The sequence below is a fragment of the Lissotriton vulgaris genome, chromosome 1_1 (genome assembly GCF_964263255.1).
Source record: "Lissotriton vulgaris chromosome 1_1, aLisVul1.2, whole genome shotgun sequence".
Lineage (NCBI taxonomy): Eukaryota > Metazoa > Chordata > Amphibia > Caudata > Salamandridae > Lissotriton > Lissotriton vulgaris.
In genome coordinates, this window is record NC_141685.1 from 1,268,251,980 (window position 1) to 1,268,270,518 (window position 18,539).

The 18,539-nt window shown below is 42.4% G+C and overlaps 1 protein-coding gene across 1 annotated transcript in view; it reads right to left on the bottom strand.

The window, feature by feature from the left end:
- Positions 1 to 18,539, bottom strand: part of RAPGEF3 (Rap guanine nucleotide exchange factor 3) — a 977,833-nt gene that overhangs the window by 210,286 nt on the left and 749,008 nt on the right. Inside the window, exon 18 of the mRNA XM_086964721.1 lies at positions 126 to 223. Within this exon, the coding sequence (XP_086820847.1) occupies positions 126 to 223 (98 nt within the window). The remainder of the gene's footprint in view (positions 1 to 125; positions 224 to 18,539) is intronic.

Consider the following 18,539-nt stretch of genomic DNA (forward strand, 5'->3'; position numbering starts at 1 on the left):
GATTTCTTGCTGCATATACTGTATGAATGTGAATCTGTCTTCATGGCCAGCCTCATTGCTTTTCATATGGTTAGAAAATTGTTTAGGCTACAGATGTGCTTGTCAGCAAATGTATATGCACTTACCAAAGTGTTTAGTTCACGAGCATGGCAGAGAAAGAGACGCTCATTCACCCCAAGAGATGTGTATACACCAGTAGTATCAAGCTTCAGACAGACACGGTCTGTAGGAGAATGAACAAACATTTATGAAGGAGTGAAAAATCACAATCTTAACTATTTAGAAATATCTAATCATAACTACTGGTATAAGGCCTATAAGCATAGGTGTAAGACAAGGAAACAAAAGTATTAGTTCCTCTTAGGATTGGGGCATACTGTGTTTTCAATTCATAACAGGTAGAGATTGAGTATGGGGATATTTAATCTAGGAGTGTCCAGTGTGGCCCCTAAGGTCCATTTACACTAGGCTAATTTTTCAGGAAACCCCCTAACTATGAAAATGAGTTCCTTTCATATTCATTGACTGTAGCCTTAATGCCCATCAATGATCTTCCCTCAGGGACCTACTTTGAATACCTCTGATTTAATCGCATGAAAGAGTCGTGATAATCTGTTAGATCGTATATGGTAGAAACATACAGGGGAGCAGAGGCACTGCCATGGGAGGACACAAGAGTGCTAAGCCGGAGGAAATATATAAATTCTGCATCAACGGATATCTATTACTTACTCATAACTCACTGTTTCTCTGCTCAACAATGAGTATGATGGCCAACCCCACTGCTTTCAGACCACTATAACTCATAAACAACCACTCATTTGCTTTCTAACCTATCCACTGGCACTGTTTGGCATGGCATGATCAACAGGAAACTAACAAATGGGTGCAGTATGATTTGGGTAATCACATCCATGCTTAATAATATGGACAAGCAATCACTAGTAATGTGAAAAGTTTTATTCAAGGGATTATAGTGATGTTGGTCTTCCTTACTCATACTGCCTTTCTCCTAAACTACACTCTACTTTCCTACAAGATATTGAGAGTAAGAGGAGCTAGCAGGATAGTTCTGCGGGAAAGCAAAATGAGGAACACTGCTGGCAAAGGGTCCCTCACTGTTCTTGGTAATGGAGTGCCCAGTCAATGTTAATACTGCATGTCACACATTCACCTACTACTGATGTTTGATGGCTAACAGCAAAAAAAAGCATATTATGTAAAGAAAACAATTAGTAATTGCAGAAGCACAAAACAAATATGAGGCATATTTATGACAAGTTTTTTATACAATAGCTTTTATTAGATTTTGCACGTTAGGTTGTCAAGTAAACAAGACAAGCCTCTTTTTTGTACATTAGCATCGTCCCGCCCATGCACAGATAAGGCATCCATAAATTCAAATAATTGTGCACCTCAGTATTTCAAATGAGCATAACCAACATAAACTAAACAGTATCACTCTGTTGATTCCGTCCACCCTCGATCCCCTTAGGTTTCCTCACAAGGAGACCTCCATTTGACTCTTCCACTTTGTTCAGCAAGTGTCTTGCATTCATGTTGCCCTCATCCTATGTCACCCCCAGGATATAACTGTATGATGGATAACCTCCCATCTAGCCTCCCCTCTTCTTGTCAGTCTGCTATATATTGTGCAGTCCAATATTACTGAGTATAGTAGTCAGTAGTAACACAACATATTTGTTTCACACCACTGTCATTCAGGGGGGCCTGGAATCTGGCGGATCCGTCAATAATCTAACCACTTCAGCACAACAAATAAGGTCACTCACCGACTTGTCGTTCCACCTGGTGTTTTCAATGTGAATTTTCTCCACTTTAGCCCACTCCACCCTGTCTTTTACACATGTGCTAATCACTGGGCAGTCTTCCAGTAGGTTTTAATTGCTTTACAATGACATTTCAAATGTACAAAGTCTGCCCGTCTGTGAGACATTTCGGGCATTCTGAAGTCTTTTCTGGGTAAGTTTTGCTCAATGTAGCTTGGGTTAGGTATGCCATGTGAACATAACTGCATTGCATGAGTTTGAACCACGCACTGGTCAACACTTCTTCCACTGCTGCGCATACCTCATCCCACTCCAATTCTGTGATAGGTTCATCTGTGTAGACCTGCAGTTTACTATATATCTTAAACTGGTCTAGTGTTTCAACTGTATGCAGCACTCTATATATGATGGATAGCAGTGTCCTACAGTGTGATAAGTCCACCACTGTTTGTGTTTGCAGAGGTGCCTCTGGAAAGGTTGGCCACATGCCTCTGGCCATGCATGCAAGTTTGCTATACTGTAAAAAATGACACAAATCCACCCCAAATGTTTATTGTGCATTAGAAAAGATTATAAATCTACCGGCAGGTTAAAGACCAGAAACAGTCCTGCATCCCTCCCTTCCCATCTGCTCACTGTCTAATTAAGAGCAATATTTGCAAACGGGAGCATACTCCATAGGTGCATTTCCAGCATGAATGGTGGTTGCCTGAAGATTTATTTTGTCGCTTGATCCCATGACTTGCAGGTCTGTTGTACTACAAATGTCACCAGGGCCCTTCGCCAGTAGACAGTCCAGCAGAACACCCTTGTGTGTCCCTCAGAGAAACCTCTTTTGGCAGTTATCGTCCTCCTCCAACAAGTGCACCGCATCTTGTAGCTAAGTCATCACTTAGTACATTTCAATATATGGTAACTCTAGGCTCTCCTCTTGTCTTATTCCCGTCTACGAGTGGTTAATTTAACTTTGCTGCACCCACCCTTCCAAAGCTGTTCCAACAGTAGTTTGTTCAGCTCATCAAATACCATGTGGAGCATCTCGTACATTGTACATAGTACATATATGCAGCAAGATAGCAATATCATACTCTCCAGGCGCACCAGATTGATTGAAAGACAGGCTTGCCTTACAACTTAGAGCAGTGGGGCTCAAGGTGTGGGGGGACCTTGCTTCTGACGGCTCACTCTTACCATGTTTGTAATTATATAATAAGTTAAAAAGGGGCGTGTTCAAGTGTAAATATATTCAGCTACAGAGCTGGTCCCAAAATCTAAAAAAACCTATAGGTATAGGAAACACCCTTGAGGAACAGCTAGTGGTTAGGCCATCAGGGAAGAAGGAAGTTTCTTTCCTTTATTGGGCTATTGAGGAGACTACCAACTAAGATTTTAAGCTGGCTGAAGAACTGTGGGGGGCTTCCTTGCCTAATGAACAGTGGGAATAGCGGTGGCAGACATCTTTTAACATCTTGTCACTGTAAAGCCAGCTTGGCTAAGGGGAAACCACTTGTTCACGGTTCATAGGGCTTACTTATCTCCGTTAAGATTGACCAAAATGTCGAAAGAGCCTCCAGCCAGATGTAAAAAGTTTGATTTAGAGAGTGCCTCTGACATCCACGTTTAAGGAATGCCCTGCGATAGCAGAATTTTGGGAAAAAGTAGACAAAAACATTACTGATATTCTGGGACTTCCTATTCAGCTCAATCTCTCCCTGATAATCTTTGGTGTATGCAGTGAAACTACGTGTCCGGCTAGGTTGTTTATTTTCTACGGATTTCTGCTGGCTAGGATGGAAATTTATCAAAGTTGGGTAGAAACTACACCTCCCTCATACTCTGAGTGGCTATCCTCCTTATTTACTACTTACAAGACAGATTTGTGCAGAACATAGAGTAGAAAAAAGACAGATTTTTGGGGTTTCTTATCAACCTGGTACAATGCTTAGTTTGGGGAATTTAGTGTTGGGAATTTATAAATTAAGGACTAGAGCTTTCACTCAAAAAGAAATCGGGTTCCTATGATTATGCCTCTTTGCAACTTTCTTGACTGGGCCTTCCAGTCTTTTCCCCCATTACAGGCCAACACTGACAGTCAACCGGATCAACACGAACCGGAGGAGAGTGTGACCAACCCTTTTCATCTTGGGGCCAGTGTCATTTTAAAACTGTTGTGTACCGGTAGGCTGGTAGCTTCCTCCTTGTCCCCATCCAGCAGCCTACGTCTCTATAATATCGAGTAACGGTACGGACGGCTTAATTTGTCCACTGGGGTTTGAGGCGAATGAGGGAAAAAAAAGATAACAATATCATCTTTGCCACCACTACCTTCCCCATTGGGAAGAGCGGTAACGTCTTCCAGAATCACAGTGAAGCATGCAACCCATCTAACACACCACCTATGTTTAGTTGCTAACTTTCCACCTCATCATGTTAGATTCTTGCTAGTGGTTAATCCTTCCTCTTTGTTCCTCCTTTTAGTGTTTAGTTTCCTCCCACAGAGCACCACCCAATTAACATTATGCTTCGATGTTTATGTGTTCATTTAGGGGACTATTTTTTCTTTGATTCCTACTCGTGTCAATATTTGCCCGTTTTAAACAGTTCCGCTTCGGCACCCATCACTTAATCTCCTCCTCCCATTCAAATACGGAGATGAAATGTCAGATGTTTCAGGTGCTGTTTTTGAAATTGCTGCCTAATTTTTTCTGACTTCAAAGTACAAGTATTTCCCCAAATCTTTCCTGATTCGCTGCTAGCTGATTTAGCGAGCCTCAGTCACAGAACCTTCAGCAGCCCAACCTTGTTGCACAGTTAAGGGTAAGGCTTAAAAAACTTGTGTTGCATTTTCTCTGACCCTTGTTTATATAATGTGAACTCAAGCAACCCGATGGTGTTGGAGCACTTTACATTAGCCCTAGTTATGTTATACAGTGTCAGATTACATTTTGGGGGAATTGTTTTAGAGTGTGTACTCAACGGATCCAAAAGTATTGAAGCGCTTTACAAAAGCGCCAATTATATAAACAAGATCAGGTTAATTTTATTTAGTTTTAGGTGCGCGAAGATTTAGTGATGCCAACCTTGCCCCTGTTTATTCATTATTTCCCCACTACTTGACAAATGGGAGCAGCATACAACCCTCCCACATCGCTGCAAGAAAGCCCCGCTGTCTCTTCCTGGTGTCCTCCTCGGCTCCTCCTCACAGAGCTCTAATTTCAAAGCACATTCACAGCACCTCCACAGGAACTGTGAGACATTTTGTATTATGTAATGTGATCTTGAGCGACCAAAGGGTGTTGGAGCACTTTACATGAGTGCTGGTTGCATTACTCAATGTCAGATTCATTGTTTGGGGGCATTCTCACTGAGTGCAAATTCAACTGACCCAAATGTAATGGAGGTCTTTACAAAAGCTCCAGTTGCACAAGGTTAGGGCAATTTTCTTGCTTTTAGGTGTGTGGAGATTAATCCCATGTCTGCGTCGGACTTCCGGGAGCTGTCCAGCGCTACAGTGCTTGGGTGCGTAGGACGACTCCATGCAGTCTACGCATATGGCACTGGAAATCCCTCTGGTGCGGGCATGAGATGGATTTCTTTAAGCCCTAAACAGTAGCTGAGGATGGGCTTCCCCACCTCCTGAGGAAGTTTGGCTTGTTTTAGGGAAATGAAAATAAGCGAGCACGTCATGCTGATGTCATTTCTCTGAAACCGAAACTGAAATAAGCTGATTTCAGTTTCACTTTCAATGTGCTCGTTGAGCTATCTCAGCACCGGAGCATGCAGAAAGACAGAAGAAGTATCATTCAAAAGGGGGGAATCTACCCTTTCCAATGGTACCTCTCCCTAGTAACTCCTTGCTTGGGACTAACTCAGGAGGGTGATCCCCTAGCAGGGATCCACATACTGGACACCAGGGAGGGGGAGCAGCCCCTTGGGCAAGAGCCTTTGTCCCCCCAATTGTTTTGTTTTGGCAGCAGCCCCCAATATGCCCCCAGGGGGGCAAAAAGCCAACTAGATGCCAGGGATAATTTTTTTACTGTATTTAACCCCTTCCGTGCGGCCGCGATTTCCCCCGTGTGCGGCCTCTGGACGAACAGGGGCGGGCCGTGACGAACCCCAGCCGTCATCAGCACACGAGCACCGTGGAGCGTGACGGCTGGGGTTCGTCATCAGCATGGAAGGGGTTAAGGATGGGGGCTACCCGAGATGGGCATACCAATGCCCCCTGCCCCACAAAATTCCACAATGTCTCTGCACCCCCCCAGGAGGCAGATGGGGCAATAGCCCCTGATCTTCCCCCCAGGGGTCAGAAAGCACACTAGGCACCAGGTATTTTTCTTTTTTTAAGTATATAGGGGTGGGGGCTGCTCAAAATGGGCATGCTAATGTCCCCGCCCCCAAAAAAATTCCACAGTCTTTCTCTCCCACAGGAGACCGATGGGGACAATAGCCCTTTGCTTGCCCCCGGGGGGGGGGGCAGAGAACCCATTAGGGACCAAGGATGGTTTTTTTTATACATAGGTGTGGAGGCTGCCAAAATGGTCATGTAAATGCCCCACCCCTCAACAATTTTGCAGAGTCTATATGGCTCCCATGGGAAGCAGATGGGGCAATCACCCTGCAGTAAGCCCACTAGGCACCAGGGACTTTTCTTGTTTTTATGTAGGAGTGGGGGCTGCCCACAACGGGTATGCAGGGGGCAGATGGGGCAATAGTGCCTTATTGCTCCCCTTAAGGCATGTCAATGCCCCCACCCCCATAAAAATTAGCCACAGTCTTTCTGCCTTCCACAGGAAGCAGATGGGGCAGTAGTTCCTAATCTGCACACTAGGCACCAGGATGTTTTTTTTTTTATACGTAGGGGTGGGGGCTGCAGAGAATGGGCATGCTAATGCCCCCGACCCCAAAAAAGTATTTCTGACCCACGGGAAGGCAGATCAGGGCAATATCCCCTTATCTGCACCCTTGCAGGGGGCAGAAAGCTCACTGGGCACCAGAAACATGTTTGTGGGCATGCCAGTGCGAAGCCCCATAGGCAAGGGTCACTCCCTTTTGTTTTTTAGGCACACATTTTGGCTGTGTCAGTGATATTTTTTGTCTCCAATGCACCCAAGCGGGGGCAGAAAACCCCTTGAAACCAGGGAGAGTTTGTGTGTGTATAAATTGGAGTTTGGCTGATGGTCTGTGTGTACTGACTTTTGGCTGGCATTTTGCTGGCGGTGTGTGTGGACGTGCACTTGGCTAATTGTGTGGATGGCTTGATGATGACGTGAATAGATTGGCGTTTGCCTGGTGGTTTACATGGAGTGGTGCTTGGCTGGCAGTGTATGTGGACTGGTGCTTGGCTTGCTGTGTGCATGGATAGTTCTTGGCTGCAGGGCCAAACTGGCCGTAGCGGACATCAGGCATTTCCCCGGTTGGCTGGAGGGGTGGGGGCGATTTTCTGGCCACGGGGTGGTTTTGTCACTGAGGGTCGGTTTTGCCGCAATGCCGTTATATTGGGCCCCAGTAACAAGATCAGGAGCAGTGCTTTTTACTAACACTTCCCCCCTCCCCCCACAGGGCTGGTCGAGCAGCAATCTGCCAGGGCTGGTCCGGCTTGGTTTGTGGTATGCGGGGATGGCGCTTGATGGTGATGTGCGTGGGTGGCACTTGGCTGACTGTGTGCATTGATGGCATTTGGCTGGCGGTGTACGTTGATTGTGCTTGGCTGCTGTGCATGGATGGTGCTTGGCTGGTGGTGTTTGTGGATGGCACTTGGCTGGTGGTGTGCGTGGATGGCGCTTGGCTGGTGGTGTGCCTGTACCTTCTCTTGGACAGGGGTGTGGCTTGCATGGATTCCCCATCATTTTCTTACCAGAATTTCCCACAAACCTCAAATTTACTAACAAAGTCACATTTCCCTCACATTTCTGTGTGGGTAAGTTGTAGGATCACCGCTCAGGCAAAACTTTCCTACTACCCAGAATTCCCCAAGGTCTCCCGATAAAAATGGTACCTCACTTTTGTGGGTGGGCCAAGTACCCGCGACAATCAAGGAGCCAAAACATGCTGTGGAGACATCAAAATTACCAATTACAAAACAACTTTGTTTTGCAAGGAGGGCGCCTGCGTTTTTGACCCCGGGCTCAGCCGCCGTCTAGGAAAACCTACCAACCCCACATATTTTTGACAGCTTGATACCTGGGGAGTCCAGGGAGGTACGGATTCTGTGAATCCTTCAAAGTTTTCCTACTAAAAATCCTCTGCAAACCTCATATTTAGCTGAAAAAATCAATTTATTCTCACATTTCTGTGTGGCATCACTGTGCCCGCACAAATGTCCAACAACACAGCATTACCCTGGCTGTGGATGAGCAGATCTTTCAAGTTTGGAGCTCTCCGGTAGGTTACCGTTGGGTGTTTTCCTACTATTTTGCCAACTGTCTCATCCAAGTGTTTGGATTCTATGTTTTCAGTTTGTCTTCTGAGGCATTCCGCTCTTGATTTTGCATTTGCCCTCCTCCAGCACTGTTCTACATTTTCGTGATTGTATTTCCGATTTTTGAATCTTCTTTTTGTGTCAGTGCTGTGTCTTTCCCATTCCGTTTCCTCACTGCATATACGAACAAGAACCGATCAGGTTAATTACAGATTTCGCAGAAGGCAGCAAAGTGTTTGTAAATATCCTGAGGAAAATTGGAAGATATTACACTAGGATGAGACAGTTGGCAAAATAGTAGGAAAACACCCAACGGTAACCTACCGGAGAGCTCTAAACTTGAAAGATCTGCTCATCCACAGCCATTGCAAAACTAAAAAAGACAATAAGAAGGATTGGCTCAAAACTACTGGTTTTATAAAGTGTCACAGGTGTAAAATGTGCCAGATTGCAAAAACAACCAAAGAGGTAAAATTACCAAACAACAAAACATGGAAAATACGTCAACTAATAACTTGCAAAACTGAATTCACTGTATATGGAATAGAATGTCCATGCCCACTCATGTACGTGGGAAGTACAAAGGGAGAATTGAAGAAACGCATTATGGAACACGCAAGAGCAACGACACACAAAGATCGCACAAATGCCGTCGCCAAACATATGGAGCAGGTACACAATGGAGACTGGCTGAAACTAAAATTCTTTGGCATTGAGACAATCCCCAAAAACATCTGGGGAGGGGACCGGGAAAAAACCTTAAGACGGAAAGAGTCACGTCACATAATAAATTTCAGAACACTAAATCCGTATGGCCTCAACCAATCGGAGGAGTTATACATTCATTTGTAATCAGGAACATTATGGACAAATGATGCGGGACTTATAAATTCATGAAGGAACAAAAATTGGGAAACAATTGCAATCCAAAAAAGAACAATAAGTTGCAGTGGAGTAACTGCTAACAAGAAATAACAAATCCCACTGGAGGGATACAAAACTGATTGTTGAAATAAGGAAGGGGAAAATTAATGTAACCCCAAAGAAACAAGATGACATTGTTTTCTAATGAACTATGATGGCCTGTGTCCCATAATTAGGGTTTTATTTAAAAGTACAATTACCATAATGCTTAGCAGCGCAGCTAGGAAATGATGAAACTAGCATGTGACCGCTTTAAATATGAGAAAAAAATGCAGGAAATTGATCGTGAACAAGATGCTAGGGGCATCGAAACGCGTTGATCGAATGCTTTTCTTTTCTTGCCTTTAAATAAATGGAATTGTGGAGAAACGCAAAAGGAGTGCGCCCGTTCTTCTTTCTAAACGACGGAGCAGTGTGATAATTGTGAACGGCGTGGTTCCGCCGTAGGTGAACGCACCCGCAAGGAGCGCCTGCATGGTCGGGGAAAGGTGAACCAAAGAGTGGAGATACATATATATATATATATATATATATATATATATATATATATATATATATATATATATATATATATATATATATATATATATATATATATTCACACACCCACTGGCGGCCCCGTCCACATAATAGAACCCCCGCACTGCGGCAAAATTATCGCTGCGGTAAACGGGTTAAAAAGCTGTTTTTCATTTGCCAATAACTTTGGTGTCATTAGACGAATCTTCACAAAATTGTCAAAACTAGTTTGACACTCACTTTAGCTGCTGTATTTAAGTTTTTGGGGTGAGCCTTCAAGCACAGGCCAAGAAAAAGGGGGGAGAAAAATGCTTTTTCCCCCCATTTTAATTTTCATAGGAAACTTTAGACACAGATACAGCCTGAACTGCTGATTGAATTTACACCTAATTTGGCAAAAAGGTAACTCTTGGTCCTGATAGTGCCTTTTTTTGTTAAATAGTGTTACCTCGTTCAGTAGTTCCAGAGAGCTTTAAAGTTTTTACAGATAAACAACTGTGTTTGCAGTGGATCCGCGATGCCTCCCGATCTCGTGCCAGCGATCTGACTGGCTGCTAACACTTCAAACCAGGAAGCGTTGGCAGCCAACTGAGTCACAAGAAAAAACATTGAAAAAAAGATAAAGGGGCAGGGTAGAAACACCCTGACCCCCTAGTCCTCTTGGGCGGGTCCATCAAGGACCCCCCCAGGGACCAAAAAGCATTTCATGAAATGAATTCGAAAATGAAAAATAAATGAGGCGCAGACTCCAGTGCTTGATTAATTTAGGCCCCCGGTGGGCCAGGTCCCAGAGGCATATGAAAATATAGGAGGGGGCACACGAACCTCCCTCCTATAATGCACATAAAATAGTAATGTGCCCTGGGGAGGTGGTGGACTATACATGTTAAAAATAAAAAACAAGCTCACGTGGTCGAAGTCACGACTTCATTGAGGCTCTCCGTTTGGCCCCGTTTAATGTCGCAGTGGAGTTGCAGAACTACTCAAAATAAATACATAAAAAGTATTCAAATATTAATTTACTCAATAATCTATTGACACTTACACTTATACAAACAGTCACTATGTACTCACAGACAAATTCATAGACTAATGTACCCATTCACAGAGCCAATTAGACACTGATGCACCCACTTACAAATGTAATCAGACAGCGAGGCACCCACTTCTAGGCAGTGATGCACCCACTTAAAGACCTACTGACTTACTGACATGTCCAGTCACTAACACACAAAACACTGAGGCACCCACTCAGCAGTCCACTCACAAACAAAAAAAACACTGACAAACTGACTCACACACTGATGGACCCACTCAGAGCTTTATACAGACTGTGACACATCCTTTCACAGACCGACTGAGTTGTTGATGTAGCTAGTCCGAGACCCAGTCAGATACAAATAAACCCATTCACACAGCTGCTTAGACTCTGACTCACCCGATTCAACTCTGATGCTCTCTCTGAAAACCCAGTCAGATATTGATGTACTGAGTCAGAGACCCACTGAGACACTAATGCAACCACTCATTGACTTACATAGATACTGATGCACCCTTTGAGAGATCCACTAAGATATTGATGAAGGCAGTGCCAAATGTACTGAGACACTAATGCACCCATTCACACACCCACTCACACACCCTCTAAGATACTGATATACCCACTCAGACAGTGATGTAATTATTGACAGATACACTGAGAGATTCAGATATCCAGTCGCAGACCTACTCAAATACTGACACAGGCATTCACACATCTTCTCAGACACTGACACATCCATTGTTAAGTCTTCTCAGAGACTATTCCACCCATTTACATATCCACTCAGAGACTAACGAACACTTTGGAAAACCCACTCAGATATTGAAGCACCTTCTCACTGTCCTACTCAGACTTTGATTAATGTACTCACAGAAAAGTATATGTCTTAGACGGTAACATACCCAGTTACTGAATCACAAATTTACTCACATAGTGATGCACCTAATGACAAAACTAATCAGACACTGAAAATCCTACTGACCAAAACACAGAGAAAGAACTGTATTCAGTAACTGACCCACTCAGACACTGATACAAACACTTAGAGACCTAGTGAGTGTCATGGTAGTGGCGGGTATGAGCTATTCCCATATGAATGAAAAGCAAGTACATGAGAAACTACGACACCCAGAATACTCTGGGGTGGTCACAGTAAGTGACCCTAGAGGTCAGCAGTGGAACGAGGGCAGGATATAAGCCCCTCTGTTCTGCTGACCCGGTGATGGTCGTTCCTATCCTTTGGATGTGACCTGGATACTTGCCTGGTTCGTTTCCTGTGATCTGGGAGTTTCATCTCGCCCCGTGGCTTGTTGTGGTGAGAAGTATCAGTCGTGGCTCCTGCCGCCCCCTTTTGTGTTTTCGCGCATGTTCTCTGTGCGCTGGATGTTGGCGCAGGATAGGGTTACGCGGCCGTCGGAATACAGCTGTTGAATACGTGCATTCTGCCAATCGAGTTCAGACGCCACAAAGGACTCTACTATGTCCTTGGCTTCCCGATCGAGATGGTAGGCCTTGGGAATTACCGTAGCTTGTGAGCACCACTGGAGACTGTAAGTGGGCTGCTCCAAGCCCTGTGACTAAGTACTGCCTTGTTTGTTATTTGCACAGTCCTGTGGATTACCTGGTGTTTAGTGGCTGAGTTTGCAGGAGTTAACCCTGCATTTTCGTTTGATTATGTGACTTTTTGTGAAGAACGAATACGCTTGAGTATTGTGCCTACCTATCAAGTGAAACCCATGTTCTTTTTTCTCACTGCTGGTTGGGACTGTGAGTATGAGGGTTTATGGTGGTGTGCTATTTTGCTGAGGTAAAGCCATATAGGTGTGTTGCGCTTATTCCTGTTTCCTTTCTTGCATGCAGGGTCTCTCCGCTGTGGTAGAGGTTCTCCTGGGTCCTGAGGTTTTGTTAATACAAGGAGGTTTCGGAGCAGCACCTCTACATGCCCAGCAGTGTATATTGTTTTATCCACTTCCCCTTTTCCCCGACACGCTTCCTACCAAGGTAGTGATCTCTCTGTTCTACTCTTTGTGTGGCAGCGTATAAGGGAGGAGGGGATTCAGCATCAATCCATCATCCCTGCAGGTCATCTGAGCAGGTGAGTGGCTACACCTGTCTATCTGTTCCGACACTGAGACAGTGATGCATTTATTCACAGATCAACTCAGACACTGATGAACACACTTACATACTCATTCAGAAACTAAAGCATTCCCTTATTGGCCTTTAAATACAGTATGCACCTACTTAGAGATTTAGACAGACAGTGACGTACCTAGTGACAGTGAGACACTGATTCACCCACTCAGATATCCATTTATATAAGGGTTTGCTCAGTCACAGAGCTATATATATATATACTGATGTGCCCACTCACATTTACACTGAGACACTTGTAAAGGCTATCATAGAGCTACTCAGACATGTATACAGTTATAAAAGTAGGTAAAACTTTTTTTATATATATTGTTCAAAATATAATAAAAAATGTAAAATGTGTTGGTGTTCATGAGTTTGTGCTTTTAAATTGCGGATCTGAGATGGGTTCACAAATCCCCAAAATATTTTTCAGAAATAAAGTTTAAAAAAAAAGAACTTTCCAATGTTGGATTATAGTGTGGCTCTGAGAAGAGCCTTTGTGTTTATTAAGAGTTTGTTGCAGCTACATACAAGTGCGTATGCACAGTTTCAGGTTGCTGAGAAACACCCTGTGAAATGAACTACGTCACTTCTATAAATGTAATCCATATCAAAACACAAATTGTCGTTTTACATAAAGCCCATGTTATAGTCTCTGAGATAAGCAAAAATAGCTTCATTAACATGCTTCCTGGCTTTGTCAATCTGTGGACAGAATTGATGTGACAACTTCCATTTCTGTCTTTGTCATAAATTGGAATGCAAAAATACAGTGTGAGGGAAAAGCAACATTAGTTGTGAAAAGGTATCCTTCATTAGGATTTCCAATCATACCCTAGTCAGTGTGCTTAGGTCATTGCCACCAGAGTGCACAATCATGAAGTCAGGAGGGTTGGAAATTCAAAATGTTTTTGACCACGGGCAGCAGTTGGTAACACTTTAATCCGCTCTGTGCAAACCATTTAAAATCCACATTATGCAAACCAAAGTCTTTGTCAATACCTCTCTGGCATACTTTATTGCCCCAGAAAACATAGCTGAGACATACAATCCATACTTTAAGCTTTTTGAAGGCAGGTGTGCTAGGAATCAGAAGACGTCTGTAGCTGACTAGGACAGCTAGTATAATGAAAGGCATCTAAAATGGTGGACAGAATGTGGTTTAAAAAAAGGTGATGAGTCATTGGTTGTTCATAAACATTGCCTACTGAAAATTAGGTTGCATCTAGCTTTGTAAAATAAGTATTTTGCTGATTTGTTGTGAACAAAATATTGAAAGGCACAACATGCTGGAGCAGCTAATCTTTTGCTGTAGTCAACCACACTTGATATAGTAGATTCGGAAGCTAGTGTGTTGCACTGAAAAACATGGTGAACTTTTGACTTACTGGTACAGATGAATGTTTTCCGAAACTGTTGCTATGGAAACTGAGGTGAAGCAGTGTGGGGGAAGGGTTTAAAGAACAATGTAGTTTTAAAATATAAAGAGTATTATATATATGCTATATGTTAGAAAAGTGATTTTTTCCAACCCTGTAGTATATTTAAAAGTGATATGTAGTTAAAAAATAATAGTAGCATTATTGGAAATGGGTTTTGGAACCCCCGCAGGGGTTTGCAACCCCATCGCAATGTTACACTGTTGGTCACGCTGAGCGCTGCGGCGAAGTTGCGACTACAGCAAGTTACACAACCAGATTTGGCTGCTTTAGAAGAGACTAGTAAAGGGTTAATATAACTAACCATTAGGAAGTGGTTTTACATTTTGAACAACTGAAAGGAATAGTTTGATTTGTTACTAACATTCATTTCTGTGGCAAATGATAGGGAAAATTTGCCATTACTGGTTCTTTCTTATTGAGAGTGGTACTTTACGTTTATTGTGTGGAAATGAAAAATATCTAACAATTTGTGATAATTTCAGAAACTACAGCAGAATTTCACACGTAAATTACAAATGTGTCAGGAGTGTGATGGCGTAGGAGTCCTTAAGTGATTGTAATTCATTTTTTAGCAATAAGATGATCTGTTTGAAAAAGTTGGGAATTATTTTGTCAGAAGAAATATATATTGGATTAACTGTGTGTTATTTTAATGTAAATAATACTACATGTTTTTGGATATGTGTAGAGTAATTTTGACTGTCCAACTGCTACCATGTCTTATGTATGTCTCTGCTCGTACGTGTAGTGTAACACATGTGCTGCTGCTGATGACCCTAACTTAAAACCAATACAATGTATCATACACCTACACAAATCTTGTCAGAGTTACTTGAGCATTAAGTGCCAGATGCACAGATCTGTTAGCTAGGCAGGCTTCAAGGAAACACTTGAAAATTGAGCTTCATCCATGGCTGCCCCTTCATAAGGAGCAGAAAGTGACCCATGCAGCTTCTTCTACAAACATTTAGAGAGCATGTGGTGTACAACAGAGGTCATCTAGTACCGAAAGGCTTCTTTACATGTGTCATGTAATAAGAGTGACATGAGAGAAGTAAGCCTTTCATTTTAGTTTAGGCCTGGCACTGTGAGCTCTGTGTCTCTAATCAAATGAGTATAGAAAAGTGAGGTTGAAAACATGTTACCAAGTGTATTAAACTTTAAAAAACTCTCTGCAAAGGTGCACTAGAAGGAGGTTGTAGATATAAATGTTTCTACTTGAAATTGAAACATATTCTGACAACTTTCAATGTCTGACCTGTTCCATGTTGCAGGAATGTCTATGCTTGCACATGTAGTTTAAGACGTGATGTGCAGCTGATGATCCTAACTTGAAAACTATACTGTCTATCATAACTCTTTGCATATATTAACAGAGCTACTACATCTTTCAGTCTAAGTACCACATATCTCTTTACTAAGAAGGCCTCGTGGAAGCAATCAAGCATACAGGTACATACTCCTCTGTCTTCTATGTTAACCAGAAAGTGATCCATCCTGCATCTACTACACACATATACAGACTATTCAATCAGTCAATTATGCTTTATTCGACAGTTAGCCATAAAAGGTAATCTACTAACTATAGTTACTTTACATGTGCCATCTCACCTATAAAAGGCACTTACACCCTGATTGAGGTTTCTAGGAAGATGCTGACACTAATAAGAGTGACATGAGAGGAGATGACCTTTCATATTGGATCAGGCCTGGCAGTTTGAGCTCTGCCTCTCTAATGAAACAGGTAAAGAAAAGTGAGCTATAAAAGATGTTGCCAAATGTATTAACCTCTATTGTAGTCCATATAATTATTTGTGAAGGTACATTGCAATTAGGCCATAGATAGTGAGGTGTGTGCTTTAAACTGAAAGTGTTGTCTGTCAAGTTTGAATGTCTGTACGCTACTATGTCTCTGGCATGTTTGTATTTATATATGTAATCTGCGTGTGTGGTGTAGTTGATGACCCTAACTTAAAAACTTTGCAGTCTATTATACCCCTGGACAAATATTGTCAGACCTACTTCAGCATTCAGTCCCAGAAGAACAGGCCACTTAGCTAGGCAGTCCCTTGTGAAAGTACTTGAACACACAGGTTAATATTCCCTGCCTATCATAAGTAATAAATAGAGCAGCTTCTTTTACACATATTCACAGAGCATATAGTGTTAAACAGATGTAAACTACTATGTAAAGTCTTCTTTACAGGTGTTATCTCATCTCTAAAAGGCACCACTAACATAGTTATTGAGTTCTGTTGAAAGATGGTGATATTAATGAGAGTGGTGTGAGCTGGAGCAGTCTTTCATTTTGGGTGAGGCATGGCACTGTGAGCTCTGTCTCTGTAATGAAACTGGTAGACAAATGTGATTTTTAAAACATATTGCCAAGTGTCTTACCTTCTATCCTAGTGCATATAACTGTATGCAATGGTATACTGCAAGTAGGCCATAGATAGTGCTGTGTCTGTTTCAAACTGAAAGCATATTCTGTTAAGTTTAAATGTCTGACTGCATTCATGTCTGAGATATGTCAGTACTTCTACATGTAGTCTGACATGTGTGGGGCAGCTGAGGACTCTAATTTAAAAACGATATGTTCTATCATACCCCTAGACAAATATTGTCGGAACTACTTTTAATTTCAGTCGCAGAAGAATAGATCTGTTTGATAGGCAGGCCTCATGGAAGCACTTGAACACACAGCTTAATTCCTGGCTGCCCTGTATAATAAATGGAAAATGATTCATACAGCTTCTTCTACACATATTTACAGACCATGTGTTGTGAAGCAGAGGCTACAACGTATAGGCTACTTTACATGTGTCGTCCCACCCCTAAAAGGCACTGACACACTCATTGAAGTGTCTAGAAATATGCTGCCACTAATACGAGTGGCATGAGAGGAAATGTCCTTCCAATCAACAAAACATTGTGTTTTACAAAGAAAACCACAAAATTTAAGCAAACACAATTAAATTGGCATCAAGTGCTAAAAGAGGCAATACAGTATATCCGTCATATCCCCATACCTTGTATCATAAGGTAAGCGAAGTCCAGAAATAAAATGACATCATCACAGCCCCAAAAAATACATTAAGGTACAGGATAAATTACAGGGACTATGCAAAGAACAATCTAATCGAAATGATAAAACCATCCATCATGGCCCCAGAAAATGCTAAATAAATAAAGGATTTCACTAAATCACCACTGTGCCCAAAATGTGCCATAAAGAATTAATCACAGCTGGACCTGAGCCTGATTGTGGCCCTTAAAAATCTAAGAACATGTTATATAGTATTATTTGAGAATAATTGTAAAAAAATAAAAGTGAGTCTGACCTTCCTAAAACTTTCTTTCTGGAAAATTGGAATAATAAAGGACTTTCTTGGTACCTCATTAAAGCTACAAACCATTAAAAAGTGCATCATGTCCTGTGGAGACTTCCCTCGCAGCCATGGGAGGAACTGCCCATTATGCACCTTACAATGGTGGGCCAGAAGGTAGTGGAAGAGGTCCAAATGAAATATGGTCAATAGGAAACAGTCTGGGTACTATTAAACCATATAAGATAGAGCTCTGTTAAAAGCCCAGTTTTCAATAGGAATAAACTCGGAGACTGGGCTTCCTCAACTCTACATCTTCCGTATCCCAGTCTAGAGGCAAAATTAAAAACATCTGCAGTGGCCCTAACAAAGTCCCCTTTCCTACTACTTATCAGATGCCCCAATTCAAGGCTGCATCAAACACTACCCCAAGGTAGTAGAAAACATCAGTCCTAGGGACAGACGTGACCCTTACCAAAAATTTGAAGGGCTTAGCTGGGTGAAGGCCCACTTGCATTAAAAAAAATTACTGTTATTGACCAGTAAGTTCAAGTTAACCATAAAATGAACAGAGGAGTTGAACAGATATTGTAGACCCTTGTCATAAGGACAGTGTCATGCGCATACAGTAGGATGGGAAAAAAACGCTTTCCCAGCTGTGGACAATCAGGTTTTGATTTCAAGAGGACCTGCTCCAGATTATTGATATACAAATTAAAAAGAAAGAGAGTCAAAATGCAGCTGTGGCAAACCCACTCTCTGGATAGAGAACTCACAAGTAAATTTAAGATCTTTAGACTATCCACATCCTGCTTTGGTGTCTCTGTAAAGATCACTTAAAAACAGGACAATGTTTTTATCAATACCAATGGAGAGCATCATCTACCAGAGCTTAGATCTATTGATGCAGTCAAACGCGGAAGACAAGTCCATGAAGGC